The 22,832-nt window shown below is 25.9% G+C and overlaps 1 protein-coding gene across 1 annotated transcript in view; it reads right to left on the reverse strand.

The window, feature by feature from the left end:
• Window positions 1–22,278, reverse strand: part of LOC132923268 (glutamate receptor ionotropic, kainate 2-like) — a 154,572-nt gene extending 132,294 nt beyond the window's left edge. The window contains exon 1 of the mRNA XM_060987143.1: window positions 21,495–22,278. Coding sequence (XP_060843126.1) covers window positions 21,495–21,639 — 145 coding nt within the window. The 5' untranslated portion in view covers window positions 21,640–22,278. The remainder of the gene's footprint in view (window positions 1–21,494) is intronic.
• Between the last annotated feature and the right edge of the window lie 554 nt (window positions 22,279–22,832).

Here is a 22,832-nt window from a genome sequence, read left to right on the forward strand (position 1 = left end):
TTATTGTAAATATTTGTTATTATCAATTGTATTAAAGGCGTGTGTTAATTTTTTATCTATTCATTATAATATTAATTTTTAAAAATTACGTTAAATTGTTATAAGTTAAAACAAATCTCAAACTTCTACTGCGTTTTAGAAAAGTGTTCTAATTTTAAATATTTTCTTACAAAATGTAACTATTCAGTAACGTCAATTCTTATAAAAAGCACTATTTCTGATATTATTATACGGAGAAATTCTTTGAACAATACACACGCATTGTTTTGAAAATAATAATTTAGTTTTTATTGAAACTTTCTTTTAGGAAAAAATGTAATGATACACACATTTTATAATTCTCTCATTGTTTCATTCATGTTTATTTGTGAAACTACTATCCACTTTTACTTTTAAAATCTTGCCTATATTTTTTATTTCATAACCCAAAGAAGACTATTTTTCTGAAAATGTTTATGTGTATAATTTATAGATAAAATGAGTAGAGTGTTATACAATTTTGTGGGTCATCCCTTCATTATTCCATTTTTCATATCAAAACTTTAAATGTTCTTAAAAAAAAAAAAGCTATTACTTCATTATTCGTAATTTATAGTATTTCATGTATATTAATATTTTTTATAAATGTATTCTTCTTCTGATTTTTTTTAAAATTAAAAACAAAGAGGTTTTTTAAATGTTGATGTATAGTACAATGTTAGAATTTCAGACATAGGTAGGTATTAAATTTAAATAAAAAGCAATTTCAAAAAGCTATAATTTTTCAAAATAATCAGGATTTAGGTTGTTATAATCATATTTTTAGTAATATTTATTATATGACAACGAAATCAAACGCAAATTTACAATGATATTTATTGAATAGAGTAAAATGAATATTATTGTAACGATTAATACGACAAAACTGAGTTGACACATACAAAATCAAAAGCAACTCAAAAATATAAATTAATATTATGAATATATTGAAACTCTTATAGGATGTAAAAAATTGTTTAATGGAGTAACAAACTAAAACATGTATGGCCTACATAAATATTGTAAGCATAATTAACTAAAATAAGAGTAATAAGTAATAAAATACTTACAATAATAATGTTTTATTGTAATCTTAATTTGTTTTATACATTTAACCGACGTTTACTATACTTCACTAATATTTTTATAACTAATTAAGTATTCGTTTGAAATTTGATTTTATACATAAAAATTCTGAAAAAAAAATATTTTGTTACAAAATATGAAATTAAAAATGTATGATGTTATTCAAAAAATGATAATAATAAAAAATATTTTAAAAAATAATAATTTTTGAGATGATAAATAGTTATTATTAAAAAATAATCACTATGCATGGTATAGCTATATATTTTATATCATTTCTCACCTTTTTATTTAATAAAGTTGTTGAAAACTCAAAATATATTGTAAATAATACTTACAAAAATACTCTATACCAGCATTTACTAAATAAAATAAATACAACTAAATAACATCAATAAATAAAAACTTATAAAACATTAGTGCCACGAATGGCCACAACTTAGTTATAAATTTACGTTTGCTATTTTTGTGTTTTTTTTTTTTAACTGATTTTCTCAATTTACTGCGTAAAGCAGCTGATGAAATCACGTAACACATGATCTCTCTTCCTCTAACCCACGGTCATTATTCCAAGGGACATCACTGGTACAATAAACGTATAGTGGGGTGCCAGGGTAATGGAAATTGATCATGCGACCTACGTAGTCCGGGGAATGAGTTAATTCGCCATGTGACCATAAACAACATTTTCTACGCGCACCTATGGATAACGTATTGGAGACACGTATAACTAGATACGCAACATCCCCTCTGGGCCATTTCCAAATACCTTATTGGTAAACAATGATGGAAACCGACGGATTTTCACTATTATTTTACCTTATAACGTGCTCAACCGCGCAAAGACACATGTGAGAAAATAATATGACAACAATAGCGACTGGCGCGATATTGATTATTCAATAACGATATTTTAGACCCGCCAGCGTAAACAAAAGGTAAAGCGGTAGTCGTAGTGAATTTAGTAATATATAATGCGCAGTGTTATTTACACGCATTAGCATTGAGATCCTTAATTATTCGATATGGGTTTAATATTGCAATTGAATATTCATATTAATCACATTGATATAATAATGCCTGCTGGTTTCTTATTCTATTTCAGGAGACATTCCTACTTACATTTCCTTCTCCGAAAAATCATATAATCATTTATCATCACATAATATAGGTTATTCATAAAAAATATATATATTTGATTGGCGGTTATTTTAAAACTTTTAAATGGTAATTATTTAACAATATTAACATGAAGGTTTATATCCTTATTTCTTTGTTACGTTTTTGATACGAAATTGAATGTTATTGTTAATAAATTATATACATACAAAACAAAGAATAAGATGATATTACCACTTATTATTTTAAGACTTCACGATGCTGACCTGACTACATTTTTATGATTTTATTTTGGAAATGTATCGACTTCGTCCATCATAGTCTGATGAACGCACGTTTCACTAAATATTAAAAAACGTGGATTTATACATAGTAATAGAACATTTTATTGAAAGTATTAAATAACGCTGGATAACAAATAATAGGTAATAATATTTAATAAAATTGCAAAATACATAACTTATATCTATGATGTGTGTAACGTTTGATGATCGGTTTATTTTTACACTATGCTATACAGTAAAATACACGTATCAAAACACTATCTACCATAATTAACTACCCTAATAGGTAATTGAAAGGAAAATCTTCAGGTTAGAAAAGGCTGTCGTTTAGATCACGTTCGTCACCATAAACAATTACAATATATATTATTTTAATGATGACATTTCCCGTAGCATTTGATATGGTCACTCAGCTACCTCCGCCGAGTACGGGGTAAAATGCTCTACAATTAATTGCGCTCCCTTCACATAATGCTGACGTACAACGCGGGTCGCAAACAATAGCCGCCTGACTTCCGGTTTACCATTCGCACGTACTAACGTAAAAACGATCTGTTACCATTGCACTTGTCGTATATAAATATATATGTAACTCGTATTTATATTTTTGTTGAATAAAAAACTGAGCCTTTTGTTAAAATTAGCTATCTAAAAATTATTGGAATTTGTTTAATGCAGGTGCCTGATTATTACGATTATTTCATAGTTACCGGTAACTTACCGGCAGTAAGCTGTTGACGGTTGTCAAAACATACAATTAGAAATTAGAAACAATCACATAATATAATAAATTATTAATATTTATTCATAATTATTAGATGCTTAAAATGTATGACGAAAAGTATTTTTATGCTTCGAAATTGAAAATTTTACAATCTGTGTTGTTTGGAATCATTACAAATCTGTGGTCAAATAATTTAAAAATAGTATAATCAAAATTATTTACTAAATTAATAATTTATTCATTTTTAAACCAAAAAAAACCCTTACATGTTAATCACTGTATTTAAAAATTTAAGTGCACTTAAGAAACATAATATTTTGTAACGAATATATTTTTTTTTATCATTTAAGGAGTATCCTGAGGTGATATAAACTTCATATTTTCAAATGAGAACCAAACTTTTTTAGTGTCAATAAATTGTTAAGCAGACAATTTTTTCGGGCATATTAATACATCCATATTAAAATGAGTAGTTACTGAGTTAGGTATTAAAATATATACACTAAGAATATAATAAGCCCTTAAAAATAGTTTTATAAAAAAATAATATAGATGTGATAATGGCCCTGGTATTTCTTTAATATTAATTTCGATTTAAATACATTAATATTTTCAAAAAAGTTATATACTCAGTAATTTACAAGAAAAAAAAAGGGGGGGAGGTCATCTTTTTAATATAAAGATATTGATATCGCTAAAACAATACACTCTTTAAGTGGTATAACAAATCTAAACATTTGAAAATAGTATCCTAAAGTACACAAAACCAATCAGAATTTAACAAATACATTATATCAAAGAAAAAAATAGAGGTGACCCTATACTTATCAAATCATCATGTATATTATAATACCAGGTTAATACAGACTTAATATATACAAGTTTTCTTACTATTTATATATACCTATGTATGTATTTCGTCAATATAATATATTATACTTAAATAGTCTTATATATTTCTTGATTCTTGAATAAATACAACAAATATATTATTACTGCCTGAAATTCTCATATTACCGGTGATTCGAAGCAGCTTGAAAGAGATCAGCGAAAGTTTTTGTGTTTTACCAGTTATGTACTTAAAATTCCCTGCGTGTTTCGTGATTATACCCCAGTTGCTAATATTCTTAGCCTACCTTCTTTGGCTGAGTGTAGACGAGTATTAGGTTCCTTGGTGAATTTTTAAGTAATAAAACTGAGTAATATCCCCTTGTATCACTAATTTGTTTTAAGGTATCTCAGCGTCCATCACGGTTCACTGTTCCTTTTTAATTTTTATGTATTAACCTATAACTTTATGTTCCACATTCCACTACTAGTTAAATAGCTCAATGTGTGACTTTAATTTAATTTTAATTTATATAATTTTCCTTGATTAAAAACAAAAAATTGGTTGTCTACAAGTAAAATTTTACACGACATCCAATTCGGACAGTTGTCTGTAAGAAATATAATTTAATTCGGGTGTAGGCAATATCACACACTTAGTTTGCTGGCTGCATACGAATGCTTGTCACTTTTTACATTGGTCTGTCCGATGTTAGAGTCATCTATCAGATGCGTCTGTCAAAATTGTATGACGGAAGTAACTGTACATATACATCATATGCATGGCATACTTTTTTTTTTTAAATTAAGAATATAAAGAATATTAAAATTAAAATTAAAAATAATTTAAAATAAGATCTTCTCTTTGTCTTTTGCAAATTTAGGACTGACAGTAACAACTTATTCGTCGTACTAGTGTGGTTAAACATACTATATTTTTAAACTTCTTGTTTGATTTATAAATATTTTGATTTTTAAAACTATATAAATTATAATATTTTACTTTTTTGGTTATAGGTATATCATCTATATCGTCTACATATCCAATGTTATATTAATTATGTGATTATTGACAACACATTGTCAATGTATTGTTTTATTTTTTCTAATATCGGAAACGCCATGTATGTTATTTTATTCCAAAAATGTCAGTATTTTTAAATTACGTCATCGCTGTCTTTAAACATTTTATTCTGATATGATTTTATTATTTTAAAATTTAAAACATTAATAGATTGAATAGGAAATTTAAAAACATTTTTAACCATAACCGTAGGTACAACAAAAATTGTAAAATTGTACAAGGCATTATGTAATTTGTAAAAACCACAGTAAAAGGTGGCATGCAATTCGGATATACCGACTATTTCAAATGCCAATGTTGACCTTATTTTTAATTTAGTATGTATTTTAATGAATTCAAGTGCTTAAGTAATGTAATATTTATATTGTAAATATGAATTGAACATCATACTCATGTATTAAGATTATAGCCCATATACCAGGGGACACCAATTGGTGGACCGTGAACATTTTTTTACGGACCCTTATCCGCGGAGTAGATTTTAAAATTTTTATATTATAAATAAATAAAAATTATAAGTGTATCATAAAAAATGTATATTACGACAAAAAAATTAAATTAATCTATATTTAACAAATGTATAAATAAATCAGTATAAATACTAATTTAAAAAAAATGTATTTATTAACGTGTGTAAATTATTAAAACCGTTAGGAACCGCTGTCAGTATGGTAAGTTTCAAAACGGACCTCCATAGAAATTAGTTGGTGACCCCTGCCATATACTATATTAATTAAATAACTATATGGAATAACCACGATTTAAGTATACTCGTAATATTGTTATAGGTAACTCATAACAATATATTATTATATCATATTTATTTATATGTATTATTACTATTATTTAACATTTGTTATTTTAAAAGTTTAATGAACATAGTAGTAACAATTAATTATTGACGACGTACATTTTTTAATTTTTACAATATCTATAGTAAAATAAATATAAATCTACTTGTAATAATTAATAAATGATGCTTTAGATCATTTTTATTTAAATAAACATTCATGTTTTGATTTGAATACCATCGTTGACTGTTTTAAAAAATAAATATTTATTCAAACACGAAATACAACATGATAGGCAGAAATCGACATAATAGTAAAACAAATAAAAACATTTTTTCTAAGTAATGCAATTTTTTTTAAATATTTTAATTTAAATAAAGTATTACAAAAAGTTTTCAATTTTGAAATTCAAAATGTAAATATTGAATTGTTTGAATAGAATTATTAAAAACCTAAAATTAACATTAAATACAAGTTTTTCTCACTCATGTTTATAAGAAATATATTTCTATAACATTCGAGGGCAATATTCTATTTAATTTGCATGTACATATTTTAGTAGAATTTGGTTACTCCCTCTTATGAAGTTATGAAACATTTTTCTTATTTATAAATAAATTATAAGTTGTATTTATAACTTTTACTTGCTTGTCACTATGATTCTTTCATATTCCAGAATGGTATAAATTATTATTACTTATTACTATAATTAAATTTTAGATTTTTTTTTTTTTTGTGAAAAATTTTTTGGGAAATAAGAAAAAGTACCAAAACTACATTAAACTTTCTATTAGTCAGATACAGATTATATTTTACACAGGTGGTTTTTAAATTTTTTATTAGCTTTTAAGTAAGTTTAAAAACCATCAACATAACTATAAGATAATGTAAACAACGAGCTTTAATTTTTAACAATATCTTTGTTATTTTTTAAGTATTTAGCTAAACTAGAAATAGAGTTTTCATACAATAATTAGGAATTGTATTAAAATTTAATGCAAGTATAAATCAATAATTTACATCCAACAACTATGTTCTTATGCAGATACTTAGCCATAGCAATCGTCTCGTCAATCGTACTAATTGCATTAGTCATTATGCTCCACCAACTGAAATTTAAAACTATGTATATCATAGGCAATCGTTATTATTTTGTAATTTCAGGTTGACCTGAACCAAACCTATTTGTAAAGGTTATGAATGTTATGATTATTAATTACATTATTGTGATTGTTATTGTTATTATGTACACACAACCACTTGTTCCGTGTTCTAAATGATCTTTATTACATTACTTAATATATTTTCTCTATATTTATTAAGCTGTTGAGTGTTTAGTAAAATGCTATGCCTACTCAAGATTTCTTAATAAAAATTATTAAATTTAGTTCACTTAATTATTCATTATTATTATTTCTTTTAAGTTTACTATATTATATTTTTTCTTATTAATAGCCAACATATTAAGGTACACAAATCCATGTTTATCAACTTTAAAAAAGTCTAAGAATAATTATTCACTTAATGATATAGCTATAACTCTATAAGACATTTTTACAATTTACACTTTGGGAATCTATATTTTATAGTTTTATACTATTTCAATATATTCAGCTTTGTTTTTTTTTAAAACAGAGTTATGTTAAGCACATATTTGGCTCATCCAGACATAAATTAAATAGTTTTCTATTCAAAAATATCTTGCAATATTTTATCTAATTATTTGCTTGGATTTTAAAACAAGTAAACAGCTACAATGATTTGTATTATCAAAATTAATCTTCAATTATTCATTATTAAATAATAAAAAAAAAATTATTTTATTTATATTTCGTACACATTTTAAGCGTTAATTTAAAATTAAAATTATAAATTATAACAACAATATATATATATATGTATGTATGTATGTATGTATAAAGAGTATAATATGGTCACAGTCCAACTATATCACTAAATAATTAATTAGTTAATTAAACTGAATAATAAATATATATAAAAAAAAATAACTTACTAATTTAAAACTAATGAATTACAGAGTGTGTTAGTCACTATTTGTTTACACGTATTAAAGATACATTTTTACTTATCTCATTGTACACTGTTTATGTTAAGTGTAGAATTGATTTTATTGTAACTTTGTACCTATTACAAATAGGTAATTTTTAAATTTTAATGGATATTTACAACGATTTTTCGTTTCTTAAACCCTTTGATCTTAGTATTATAGTTGTAAAGAAGTATACCTACCTTGTTTAATAAAATAGCTGGGCAGTTAAAAAGTTAAATTTTTATTTAAAAGTATTTGTGATGATGTATAGAATAAAACATTAATAGTAATCTTTCTTCTATTTCTAAAGGTACCTATCACGTGTTGAAGTCCATTAGCATTTTTGATAACTGGTGAGAAATAGTTCGCATAATATGGATGCATTTCACAGTTTAAAGTGAAATAAGATAATGAAAAGTCGTAATCTCTAGTAAAGGACGATAACTTTGATGGAAGGAACGGTAGTAATAAAATGTAGTACCAGATGAGCCAACAGAAGAACTGTGAAAAATAGTTTTCCTACCTCATTCATGAAAATGCAGAAATTGAAAAGAATAATGGAATTCATGCCGATATCTGAACCCAAAACGAATTCCTGAAAGGTCGTTCGTTCATTTGTAAAGAATTTAAACGACATTATATGGTAATGGCTGACTATACAATTTAATTTAAGATCAAGAACTTCACTTTAGGTGTATAAATATTAAGTGATTGGAAGATTGATTAATTACTTATTATCAAAAAGGAGTCAAAAATATACTGATTGTAAATCGAAAAATACAATGGTCAATAGTATAACATTCTCTAAGAAAAATCATGGCCATTAAAATAAGATACACGGAAACGTTTATTATGTATTATTATTATTATTATCTATGTTTCATATTAGATTTAACTAACATTCCCTTTGTTATACATTATATTATAAATTGAATTTCATGAACTATCACGAATATAATACATTTATTAAGTAAAATTATTTGAACACATATACATTAATAAGTCGTCCCTAACTTAAAGATTTTATATTTCTTCAGTCTCATTCCTTAAATTTGTGTAGGTACCAACAAAAATTAAAGAAAAAATGAAGTGCTGACTTGAAGTTGAAATTTGATTTAGTTGATTCAATAATTATTTATCAATACATTGAACATTTTTGTAAATACTTACTTCGTAAATGAATAGAAAAATTTATATTTATTAGAAGCATATTCTAGTTTTAAATTTTTTGGACGAATTTGTATAAATTGGTTGAACTGATTGTAATAAAAATAAATTAACTACAAAACATTACTATGTGTTTTTAGTTTTACCAAAATATTATATTTTTATATACCTGTTAGACAAACAATCAAGAAAGTTAAATCAGTACTGAAGGTATTAAGGCAATTAGGTTTTAAAAATAATTAACAAAAATAAAATTAGTTAAGTATATTAAATACAAAAATAAATATTTACTTATTTACAATAAAATGAGTAAAGTATAGTGTTGAATACATTTTCTGAAAATAAAAATGTTATTTATATAATTATAATTATATACGAGTAAATAACATAATTAAATGTAATATATTTTATCTACATGTATTTATATATTCTACACTTAAATTTCATCAACTTCTAAGTATAATCTTTAATTATAACTTTATTGCTGGTAGTTATTAATAATATTAATTTATATAAATATATTACTACCAACTGTCTAAAATTAATTATAATGCATATTATTAATCTTCAAAAATTTAATGTAAAAATTGTATTCTTTAATGTTATTTTAAAATATATGTCTTTACTCTTTAGTTAAATGTCAAAAATATGTTTGATTTATACAAAGTAAATATATATGCAAATAAATTATTCCATAATTCAATATAATTTGATAACCTAGGTACAACTAGCCATATCCGTACGATTATATATGCTTATACATTTATAAGTAATTGATTAATAAATTAAATTATTGACTTAATGAAATAATAATGATTATTTAATTATCACCAAAATGAATGTACTTATTACTAACGTAAAATGTTCACGAAAAACAATTATTTGATTAACAAACATAATTAAAACATATTATTAGATACTTTAGTCAATAACTCCTGAATTATTTATATTTAATATTTCAATTAACTAATCATTTTTATTTAGTGTATTATTTATTTATTTATTTGTATACTTACTAGTGATAATTACAAGACGTCACAATTATTTATACCAATTTTAATTATTTTAAATAATTTAATTAAACGTATACAAATGAACGCCATAGAAATTTGCTTTAAAAAACATTGTCAATACTATAATATAATATTATAAACTATAATTCAACTATACGTTAAATCTTAAAAAAATTAAAAAAAAATCAAAATGCCTAGTCTATAAAATATACATAATTACTTAATCGCATAAATTAATAATAATTTAAACATTTAAAAATTATTATGTCTTCCATATAAGAACATCAGGAAGAATATTATAATTTTTTTTTATAAATATAATTTGAAAAAATAATGTTCAACTTTGAAGATGTTTTGCTTTAAGTTTCATAATAAGTTAATGAAAACTTTGTACTTACCTACTAAAAAGTAACAGTTTGGACTTTAGAATACGGTAACTTTTAAATACTATAAGTTGACGGACAAAAACTTTTTATTTATAATTCATAAAAGAATAAAACAACAATATTAGCAATCCGTTTAAATAATTAATTATGAAAGTGAAGTATTTTTTTTTATACCATAGTAAAAAAAAACCCTATTATAAATAGTGTATTTATTATTTTAGATCTAATTTTTTTTTTTTTACGGTGTGATTCTGTGATAAAATAATGATATTTTAGTTTATTCTCAGTTCATATTTTATATATTAACTAAAAGTATAGGTATATCAGTTAATATATTATGTTATATTATGTTATAATAAATAATAATATTATCTGCGGTATAATTGTTTGGAAGTATTATAATGACAATAATTATAAATAACAGTTACAAATGTGTATAATAAAAATAATGATTAACATTAATGTCATTTTTTTATTTTATTGTTTATTTAACTTTTTTTACTTGTTTGTTTTTATACTAGGGTGGCTTTACCCTTGACCACTTCATTAACCCTCCTAGGGACTTCATCACGATCAAAGGGTCATTTGCACCTTGAAATTTAATATCTGTAATTTAAAATGTATAAAAAAAAATCATAGGAAAATCAAATATGAATATATATTTTTTTTTTAATAATAATAATAATAATATAGAGTTTTAAGTATTTAATCAATAATAATTATTGCTATTATTTTTTCCCCGTACTCATTATAATGTTATGGGAAAGATACAAAAAATACTATTTTTTTTATATTATAGAAAAGTAATATGTATAAAGATATATTTTTTTTTTTTTATGAGTACATCATAACTTGAGCTTCGTTCACGTTTAAATATAAACTAACGAACAGTAAGTTTGTTATTTAAATGATATTATACTGCACTACTGGAATGTTTTATTTGGTCAAAGCAGTTGATTGAAAGTTATTAATGTAAAGTTTAATTGGAGGTAGTTTGAAGTTAGTGTGAAGTACTTCGTTCTGTATGAGTTATAAAGAGAGCATTTTTTTAACTATTTTTAATATTTTTGATGGAACACTTGGATCTTATTTAAATTATATATTATCGTTGCACAGTTACCGGCAAAAAAACCTAGTGCCACGTAGATTTATAAAGAACGGAAAAATTGTTTGTATTAGAATAAACAGCATTGCCAGTAGTTTAGAGAAGTTTTCTGACTTAATACGGGACAAAACATTTTAAGTTATTGATAACTTTAATGTAATTATGAAAAATGTGCATGATTCAAGTTGATTTTTGAACAAGAATATTTAATAATAAAATATCTCATGCTTTTCGACTAGTAAATAATTAATCTATTTAACTAAAAATAATAATAACAGGTTTGTTCTTTTTATATTAATATTTCTTATTTGAAGACTAGAACCACGGTGAGCCTGTATTAAAAACAAATTTATAGCCATAAAATTTTACTCTAATAAGTACAGTGATATATAAATATATATATATATATATATATAGTAGTAAAACATACTGAAGTATTCCTTGAAGAAACAGAAATTAAGCTGTTTTTTTAATCAAAATGCCTAGTTAATTAACACAAAATCACTAAAATTATCTATAGTTGTAGTAACTAATGCTAAATACCATGAAATGCAATGATTCTAATAAAGCTAATATATATTAGTAATACAAACAAAAAACAAGATAATACAAAACCAAAAACGGAATAAATTAAAATACATTTATATGTAACTACTTGAAATTAAAAAATTATAAGAAGTCAAGTGTCTACTTAACTTCCTCGTTCACTGATTCAACTTCTTGGTTGGTCCAAATGATCAAACATCTTTAATTCAACTAACAAATAGTTTGTATAGGATTCAATATATGATAACCATTATCGCCCTTTCCCTTAATGCATGTACTTAAAACTTAATAATACATTAATACCTAAATATTCTATGCAAGAAACGAGCATAAACGATATCTACTTGTAATAAATATATTTGATATCTTAAATTACTTTGGTAGATAGGTACTTATAACAGCAACTACGTAGCTTCGACAAAGTGTATTTATGCTATGAAAAAAATATGTATTACTGTATTAGGTTGTATTATTAATATTTGTTTTTACTTAAAACTTTTAATCCAGCTTAAAACTATTATTTTTTTTTTCTATGATAAATCGTCAATTTATGGGGTCATTATCGTTTGGCATCTGTAAATTGTATTTTACTATACATTTGTGTATACAATATTTAAATGTGTAATACATCAAATAGTTATACTATTGTCATGAATTACCTTACTTTTACTATTCTATAATAGGTACTCATATTGTTTAAGCTTTAAATTATTATGATTTATAACCATTGTTCATTGTTTTATTTAAATTAAATACTCATAAACATCATATTTCTCAAGAATTTAATTTAAACGTTGTTTTCTGCAATTCGGATACCATTATAGTCGATTTAATTTTATGTTTAAACAATTTTAATGATGCACGAAAAAACACACGATTATGCGTTCTAAAATTACTGATTTATTCTTAATTGATGGTTTGTAAATAATTATACAAATATTCAATTACTTAACGTTATTGCAATTTAAAGAGTAAGATTGCTATAAAAAGTTGTCAATATGGGCCTATAGTACTTAGCATAGCCCCAGGGGAGTGCTAAATTCAGTATGTTTCCATTAAATTAATCAAATGTAGAACTTTCTTGAACAATAGTGTCTAACGGTTCCCAGTTATTATTTACATGTTCGTGAAACAAATGACCCTTGTTAAAATTCTAAAATAATGTAAATAAAATTAACAATGAACTAAAATAATGGTATTTATTTTAACTAACATTATAATAATTAATATTTGCGAATATGTTATAACTTATAATCTAACTACTTCTGAAAATGTAGATAGACTAAATTTGAAAAAAAACGTAAACACAAAATATTTATTTAGAAGAATTGATATGTGGTTATTGAAATGTCAAGTTAAATATATTTAATGTTTATACCATATTAGGTATACCAATCTCATAATAGGAGATAAGGTAAAAACGTGTGTTACTTATTAGTTATTATTATTGCTTTAAGTATTTATGCGGATTTAATCTTTGTTTAATGTTACGTCGTAAAATTTGATTACCTCGTTTTGTAGTGTTAATAAAACTACTTAAATAAGTATAATCTCAGTAAAGTAGTTATTATATAGTATATAAGAATCCAAATTGGTTATTTTATTAGGATTTAATTGGTTTGGATTAAAATTTGCTGGAATAGATTATTAAAGCAACAAGTCAAATAGAAAAAAAGTGCCTTAACTGAAGTTAAAATTAAATTGCATTTTTTAAAACCAAATATTTACAATTAATTTCAAAGCACAATAGTTAATGAAAATAAGTTTGATAAAAATATATTCACAAAAAACAAAAATGTATAGTAAAAATAATATTTATTAGAATAATTAATATAAAAAAATAATAGAAATAGAATCCAAGAGTACTGCCACAAATAAATCGTAGTAGAGTATCTAATAAATGTAGTATTTGTTGACTGTATGTCGTTTAACGATAACCTATAATGATTAGGATCAATAATGAAGATTACTATTGCTACAGTTTTATAAAATCTTAAGTTATTTTTCTAATTTGCATGATCAGCATTTATTAATATTGTTTCCAAACAAAAATAAAAAATAATTATTTTCAAGTGGTAACTTTAAATGACATATCTACCAATCAAAAATTAACTACAACCATATTGAAATGCTACAATCACAATAAAAATAAACAATGTAATACACGCCCTTTACCTTCTACACTCAATTTTAAAACTCAAACTTTGTCCTAAAAATAAAACGCTTCTTATGAAGCTACTATAGCTCTCATTTAGTTGTATAGAATCCAAATTTGGGGACAAGTTAGACTCATGACACACAAATGTCGCTCTACATTTTCTATCCAAAATTTCACTCCAAAATGCAAGGTTACTCAAACCAACTCATATCTCAACTGCACTCAAAATCACTTACAAGTAACCCAATCAGACGTCTTAACCGAAACTGGTCAAGAAATTTTGTAAATATTTTGTAATTTAAAATTACCTGTGTATGTAGCTGCTTCCTCTTTACTACCCCATCACTGTCAATCCACCCTCGAATTTACTCATTGTACATATATAGTATAGATTGTAAATACTTTAATAAACGTTATTTTAAAAAAAAAAACTATTTTTGATTCTAAGCAAAGGTAGGATTTTTAAACCTCTTACGAAATAATTCAATAAAAGTGCATAAATAAAAATGAATGAAGTGTTAATGAATCGCCATCATTATATTATATTATTATCTTCTATATTATGTTATCTAAATCACTAAATCTAATCGGCATAGTTTTAGGTTTATGTGTCTCCATAAGGTTTTGTATATAAAATTATAGTCAGTGTCTTGTTTGTGATTGCAAATATACGTACGTGTTTTTGCTGCTATATTATTTTCGTTGAAATTTATAAACAAAAATGCTTAAAAAATTATATACTTTTAATGATAAATATAAATTATAAATTTAAAAATAGTGCTAAACTATTACTAATCAATAATAGTGTATACAAGTGTTACACAAAAAAAAAAAAAAGGTCAACCAATATCATGTCCTGGTCTGGGGATTTCAAAATCTGGTAACCCTATATCTAACCATAGTTATATAGTATGACAATATTTACTTTATATTTTTCGAAAGCTTATTTACGAAGACTGGAAATTGAGCTAAAATATACTGACATTTTTAGTCACCATGTTATCAATTTAAATCAATGTAATTTTATTTTTAGTATCCCATGAAATTTTCCGAGGAAATGCACTAAATTGCATTAATTATTAAGTAGATTAAGTAGCTTATTAGTGAATCCGAATTGTGTTTCAAATATTGTCTGAACCAAAGAATGAAGAACGTTTTAAATAAAGTTTGTTTTAAAAATACTAGCAATAAATTGTAATTATGAACACCATATATGTCAGAATAGATTTTATTTTTAAACCTTAGACTTTGAACGAAAAAAAAGTAATGTCATAACTTGTCAAATGTAAAATTCTAACTTAAAACCATGTACCGCACTTTTTTATACTATGAAGCATCATATTAAAAGGGAATTGTCGATGTTAAAAATGTCAAAAGCTATGAGTTACATAACAATAGGTTATAATTATTTGCCCGTTAACCATGATACAGTGTGACTTTCGATTTATCCTATACGAAATAAGAAAATATGAAAACATACTACATTTTTAAAAACATTTAAGTAATTATTTTTTTTTTTCAACAGTAAAATTTAATGGCTAATCAAAATGTTGCATGGGATGATTTTTTCACAAGATTACTAAATAATAAATTTAATATAGTACTTAAATTATTTTTTTAATAATCTCTTATAAAGTTATAAGTTATTTATTTCATGATTATATGTGGCTATATTTCTATATACATAAATGTATTTTTAAATTGGTAATATCGTGTTATAAATATTCCATAAAAACTTTCTTAATCAAATCAATTGATTTTATTTAAAATCTTTAAAATATTAAAAAATATAAAACAATCTTGTATGAATAATATTATTAATTATTTTTTAAATATGCTGCTGGAATTTACAAATTTAAGATAAAAACCTCAATTTTTTAAAATATATTTTATACAGTAAATAACACATAGTTCAATTTTATTACTATAATATTTATAATATGTTTGGCGAATATAATATACAATTTATACATAATATTAAAAAACCGAAAAAAAAATAATATGATTTATAAAATTAATTAATTGATTAATATTATTAGTTATTATTTAAAACATTATTATAAAGTAAAAAAAAAAAAACATAAGACTACTCTTTATGAAATTCTTTATATTATTTTTAATTAAATCATAAAAATCGATCAAAATCGTGGCTTTATTTTCTGATTAGATAATTTTTAGATATAGGTATTTTATCTATAATATATATAATATACATTACACATGTATTCAGTTAGTTGTAAATTAAAAAATATATAACCAGACCTTGGAACTTAATACACTTAAAAATAGTTATATATACATTATGAATACCAGAGTACTAAAATATTATGCTGTATTATATCATACATGCAGAAATACCAATTTAAAAATTACTGTTATTCGCTAATTATTAGACACCTAAAGTGGATGAAACTTGTAATTTTTCAGTTTGTTCATCTGATACAAACAAAAACTAATATTAGTGTAATATTATCTTTACCGCTTGAATTCATCTTGCATGCTTTTATACACATATCGTGTACAATAAAACGGTCAGATTAAGTAATACTTAATATCATACAACACGTGTGGATCCAAATAATTTTAATATTTAATATTGTCGCTTACGGGCCACAGTTATGTGAATGTAATAGGTACCGCAGTTAAACACAATAATGAACCATCATGACCGTAAGCTGTTTAATATTACCGATCGTGTCGAGTGGAAACTATATATTATTTGATCAAACCTGCGACAACTACAACCGATATATTATTATAACAATAATTTACAAATATGTAACAAAGGATATATTTTGATCGTCCAGCTCTTACAAAGATACAACAAGAACAAAACGTATTACGTACACGCGCACAGACACACACACACACACACACGCGCGCGCGCATAATGTCAACCTGAAATTTAGATATATCATCTCGAGTGTAAGATTATGCATGTAACCCCGTTATTCATTATTGTTATTGTCATTGCACACGGCATTTTCCCCGTTGCGCCACCACGTTCTACTACAATTATCATAGTTTTGAGCGAAACTGCGCCTAAATAAATATTATGCAAATATAAAAATGCTTTTTTTTTTTATATGAAACTGTCTTGGTAGTTCAGACGATAACCGGACGGTGCAAATGCCGATTGCACGTGTTCGCGTAGATTTGGTCACCGACGAGACTATATGATGTTTTATCACCCGGAATCGGACTGTCCAAAGATATATTTCTATTCACCCGTCTGCCGGCGCATATTATGACGGCACGGTCGACTGCCCACAACCGCGTTTGTATGGGTTTCAAGCGGACGGACGAAAGCTATATATTATTATAGTAGGTACACCGCATACTCTAATATTATTAATGATCGAACGCTGCTGTGATTTTCAATACCAACATATTATATTATGTGTGTATAAATAATGTATGATTCGTTTAACGCACAAAATTCGAAAATAAAAATGTTTCATACAGTTTTAACAGCCTTTAGATAATATTTCTTTTTTCTTAATGATTATCAAACTTTTTACTGTTTTTGCATAACGATTTTTTTTTTTTTTTTTTTGTTATTATTTTTAAAGCAAACTTGTATCTACTCCTATTTAATTTTTGATATATAAATAACATTTTTCGGACATTTTTTATGAATAAATATCAAATATTTCTCATTTGCATTCTATTGACGTTAAAGCATTTAACATTTAATTGAGATAAGTTAAATAGCAGGCGATATCCTAAGAAAATTGAGGTTTAGGTATTACGTACCGATACCTATTTAAATTACAAATATTTATGGTAATTAACTTTGGCAATATGGCTATATAACCGATAAAATAACCTAACTTAGTATGCTAACTATACGTAACACTTCCTTTAGCGTGGTATACGATGGAAATTTAAACGTATCAATGTGGTATAAACAGATATGCGTTTACAATACTACTTGCAAGGTAATATATATAACATATATTTTGTATGAATAACACTTACAAGATAAATGGCAAATATATCAAAAATTACTCTATTAGTATTGTTAAATCTTAAATGCATAAGAAGTAAAATGATTTTCAAAAACGTATTTAAACGCTATATTATAGAATTGTATTATAATTTATTTGGTACAGTTCTGAAATAGCCATTATCCTATACACAAGCACTTTGTATACGCTACGCCCCGCGTTTTCTATTCACTTGTAAAATAAATTATATTGAACAAAGTACATGGACTTTCCTAGATGTTTCACAAGCATTTCAATAGGGTAAAGAATTATGGCTTACTTTTGAAATTTAAAACAAATTTGGAGCTTGTATATTTTTAATCATTACATTTTATGTGATAACTCGTCATTTTAAAATTAGTTTCGGTTAATAATATTTTAGCTGGTATTAACCAAGACACAATAATCTACTCTAGTGGTTCCAATATTTTTAGGACCACGACCCAAATTTTCCCATAAAAATCTATAGCAACCTACATCTTTTCACTTTTACATAATCAATAAGTAGTTCTAAAATATATTAATGTATACACAACACTATATAATTAAAAAAAAATTTCATGACTCACCAAAAATTGACTCGCGACCCACTGTTTGAGAAACGCTGACTTAACTAAAGTCTACCCGGCTCTTAATAACATATATGCTACTGATCAACCTTCCACTCTAAACATCCGGGTTGCCGACTATACAGATGAAAAGACTATAATTTTCCTAATTTCTAATCGGATTATATCTTCATTTATTATTTAGAAATATATAAATAAAAAAAAGTTTTGAATTTGTTTTTACCACCAAAGCATTTTTAAATGGCATCCAAACTATTAAAATAATAAAATTTATAGGTATTATATAATTTTATAAAACGAAATAACTAAACAAGTTTATTAAATGTGTATTTATAAATTGTACATAAATATAAATATATAGATACTTATTATTTTGAGTAAATTTAATAGTTTATAATATTATCTGTTATTTAATGACAATCGTGCTAAGTTATTTATATAAATACAATGAATACAAATGATTTTCAAAAACTTGTTATTTTATAAACGTTGTCAATGTTAACGTTTTGATTTTAATATACCTATATACTCGTATAAGTACAATCTAGATAATTATTATTAAGCACCCACCTATCACTTTTATCCAGTAACATAAGAAGTAGATAATAAAAGGGGTAACTTCTGAAATGTTTATCCATTACTATAACGACTTGGTTAAAGTTAAGACAATATTTATTATTAGTTTTCTAGTTTATACAATGTATAGTGAAACTATGGCACGACGCACGATAAGGTAACTATAAAATAAGTGGACCTTGCTTATTTGTTCGTCGGTACCGTGTTAGATCACGTAAAAAATGTAAACGAATAAGTACACCCATTCCATTTATTTATCAAATATAGTATTATTATTTTTATCAATATGGGTATCATACTTTTTTATTTTATGTTTTAGTATTATGATTTTTTATGGTTTCCAGTTTTCGGAGCAACAATGCAAACGACGAAATAACCAAAGCATAATTGCGCTTTAAAACTAATGACAGAATAATCTAAATACCCTAATCTTTTTTTGTAAGTCGACAATCATCAACGAATGATACTTAGTAAATATAGCATGTCCATAGTACGCGGTATTGAAAATACAAAAATAATTTAAATACTTAAGGTAAGTAGATAGCTAATTATCATTGGTATATTAATTAATTTAATATTATTCATTTTCTTTATCCACATTCCACATCGCAGCGCAAAACATTCTGTCTTCTGTCTTGTATATATATTTATTTAATACACATCTTTTTGTAACTTAACTTAAAATATTTCTGTCTGAAATTATTAACATTGTTCCGTACTTGTTCTTTGTATAACTATAATACATATAATACATATATCCCACACGAATTTAAACTTTCGTTTTATATTGATTAAATATTCAACGGCGAATCATTTAGAATATTATAATAATATGATTTTATAGTAGGTATATCGTATATATATAGAAAGTCTGAAACCTTAAGAATATGAGAGTTAGTATAACAATTCAATAACGGAACATCTAACAATAATCTATAATGATTATAAACCCATTGTAATTATCAGTAAAAAAAAATATATTCAACACATTTATATTTGTTTAATAACAATCATAATTGTATTTTATCCCAATCATACATATTACATAATGTTATATAATTCAAGCAAGCTATAGACAACGGTCTCGTTGAGATTTTGTAAAATTTCTGAATACATGCTATATTGCTATCTTCTTAAATTATTGTCCTGTTTATTTTTTTTTTTCACACCAATTCTATTTTATTTTAGATATAATACTTCATGATCACAAATTATTAAAACTAAACATGAATAAATTGGTTGTTATCCTATTTCTTTGAATACATTATACGAAAAAGACACAGGCAGCGTATACCTCAAAATATTAAAGTCATAAAATCTTTCTGGAAACACAATATTTTCAGTCAAAAGATTAAATTAATTGAATAATAACATTCAAATATAAGTGCATACTTGTATAATTGACAATGGTTATGAGAATAATAAAATAAATATCAATTTATGAATGAAAACAATTTAATCAATGAACATTTTGAAAACGGTTTAAATTATAAATAACTAACAGGGCTACCTAAGGGCTCCACTGTGCTATGATAATAATTTACTTGTGAGTTATAACTTATCTACATTTTATACATATTATGTTAAATGTCAATTTAATAACGTATAAATATCTAATATTTATAACGTTTAAATACATAAAAAAATTCTTTACGGTTAAGCTCCCTAAGTCCTTGCTTGAAAGTTACGCGCTATTGGTATTTTATTAAAATGCACATGTATTTTGTTTTCGTTTGAGCTCAAGTTTGAAATGTATATTTGATAAGCCAACAAACAATTTTTAAAATTAACAAAAAAAAACTTTTTTTTAAAAAACAATAACAATAACGTAATATTTTAAATCAAAACGAAATTCGAATTATCGTCAGCCATTGCGTTTTATTTTGAAAATAATTCAACGCCAAAAATCTGGCTGACGTAAGTGCGATACTAACCTAACCGCGGTTCCATTAAAAATAATAAAAATAATAACAATAAAACGGTCATCGTTCGAAAACTCACCGATTCGTATAACAGGTGGTAACGCGGCGACCGCCGTCGACGAGTCATCCAACACGTGCACCGACCACACGACGGCAATCAGTTGTAGCCAACACGGTCCGGCGCCACCGCCCATCGTCGTCAACATCGTGTCGACGGCCGACATCACCACCGACGACCACACCACCGGCGCGACAGTGGACGCGGCCACATCTCGTAGCGTTCGCGCAGTAATCGTCGTCACCGGGACGCGGTCACGCACCGCGCGAGGTCCGTACGCACGGCCGCATCGGCGTCACCGGCCGTGCGTCTGTCAGCGACACGCCGTGCCACGACACGAAATCGTACACGTATGTCGTGGTTAGATGTACGCGTAACGATAATAATATTAATAATAATAATAATAGCGATAACGATATTATGACGATGTACGGATCGACGACTATATCGATCGACAACGATATTTGAAACAATCGTTTTTCGGGAGGGTATGGCGGCTCAGCGATCTCGATTTGCGTCCGGTTTCGTGGTTCGGCGCTGAGAGGATACGACCGGACGCTATCGCGCGACACTGATTTGGAGAGTACGCGAAGACGCGAAAACCGCCGTTGTTCGCCACCGACGACGAAGACGACGACGACGGCGATAACACTCGTAAAATGAAAAATAAAAATACGCCGAGTCGGTCGGAACACTCGTGTGTAGAGCGGCAGCGTCGGACGACGGACAGCGTGGCGTGCACACCGGACGCCGACTGGCTGATATCGCGCGGGGTTGAGCGCGCGCGATGTCGTGACGCCGCCACCGACGACACGACGACGCCGGCGGAGGGTGACGGACTGGAAACCGCCTACGCTTTTGCGCGCGGACCAGAGTCCGCCGTTTTTCCGTCTCTCGACTCTTTCGGTTTTTATTCCTCGTTATTGTTATTATTTTGTTCGAGATAAAACTATCGCAATAAACAACTATATAACATCATAACTACTATCGTATTACTATTATAACAATATTATCGTTTACATTTTTCACGGGCGACCGGTTGTCGTGAATAGATTATATTGGTTATAAGTCATAAACCGTAAAGTGCACTATTATACCGTTTCGTCTGTTGAAAAAATACCAACACCGAATTGACGACGCTGCTCACAAAATTGAGTAATCGGCATCCAACAGTTGAATTGATTTTACGCATTTCTAAGATTTTAATATCAATATTATTATTATTTATTCGTATAATTAACAGCGATATTATGACACGATGTATCACACACGTGTCGTATTCATGACTAAAGCTACTATAGTTTATTATGTGGTATTGTACTCGTTTATTGTATTAAACCGTATCCCGATAAATCGACA

The sequence above is a fragment of the Rhopalosiphum padi genome, chromosome 1 (genome assembly GCF_020882245.1).
Source record: "Rhopalosiphum padi isolate XX-2018 chromosome 1, ASM2088224v1, whole genome shotgun sequence".
Lineage (NCBI taxonomy): Eukaryota > Metazoa > Arthropoda > Insecta > Hemiptera > Aphididae > Rhopalosiphum > Rhopalosiphum padi.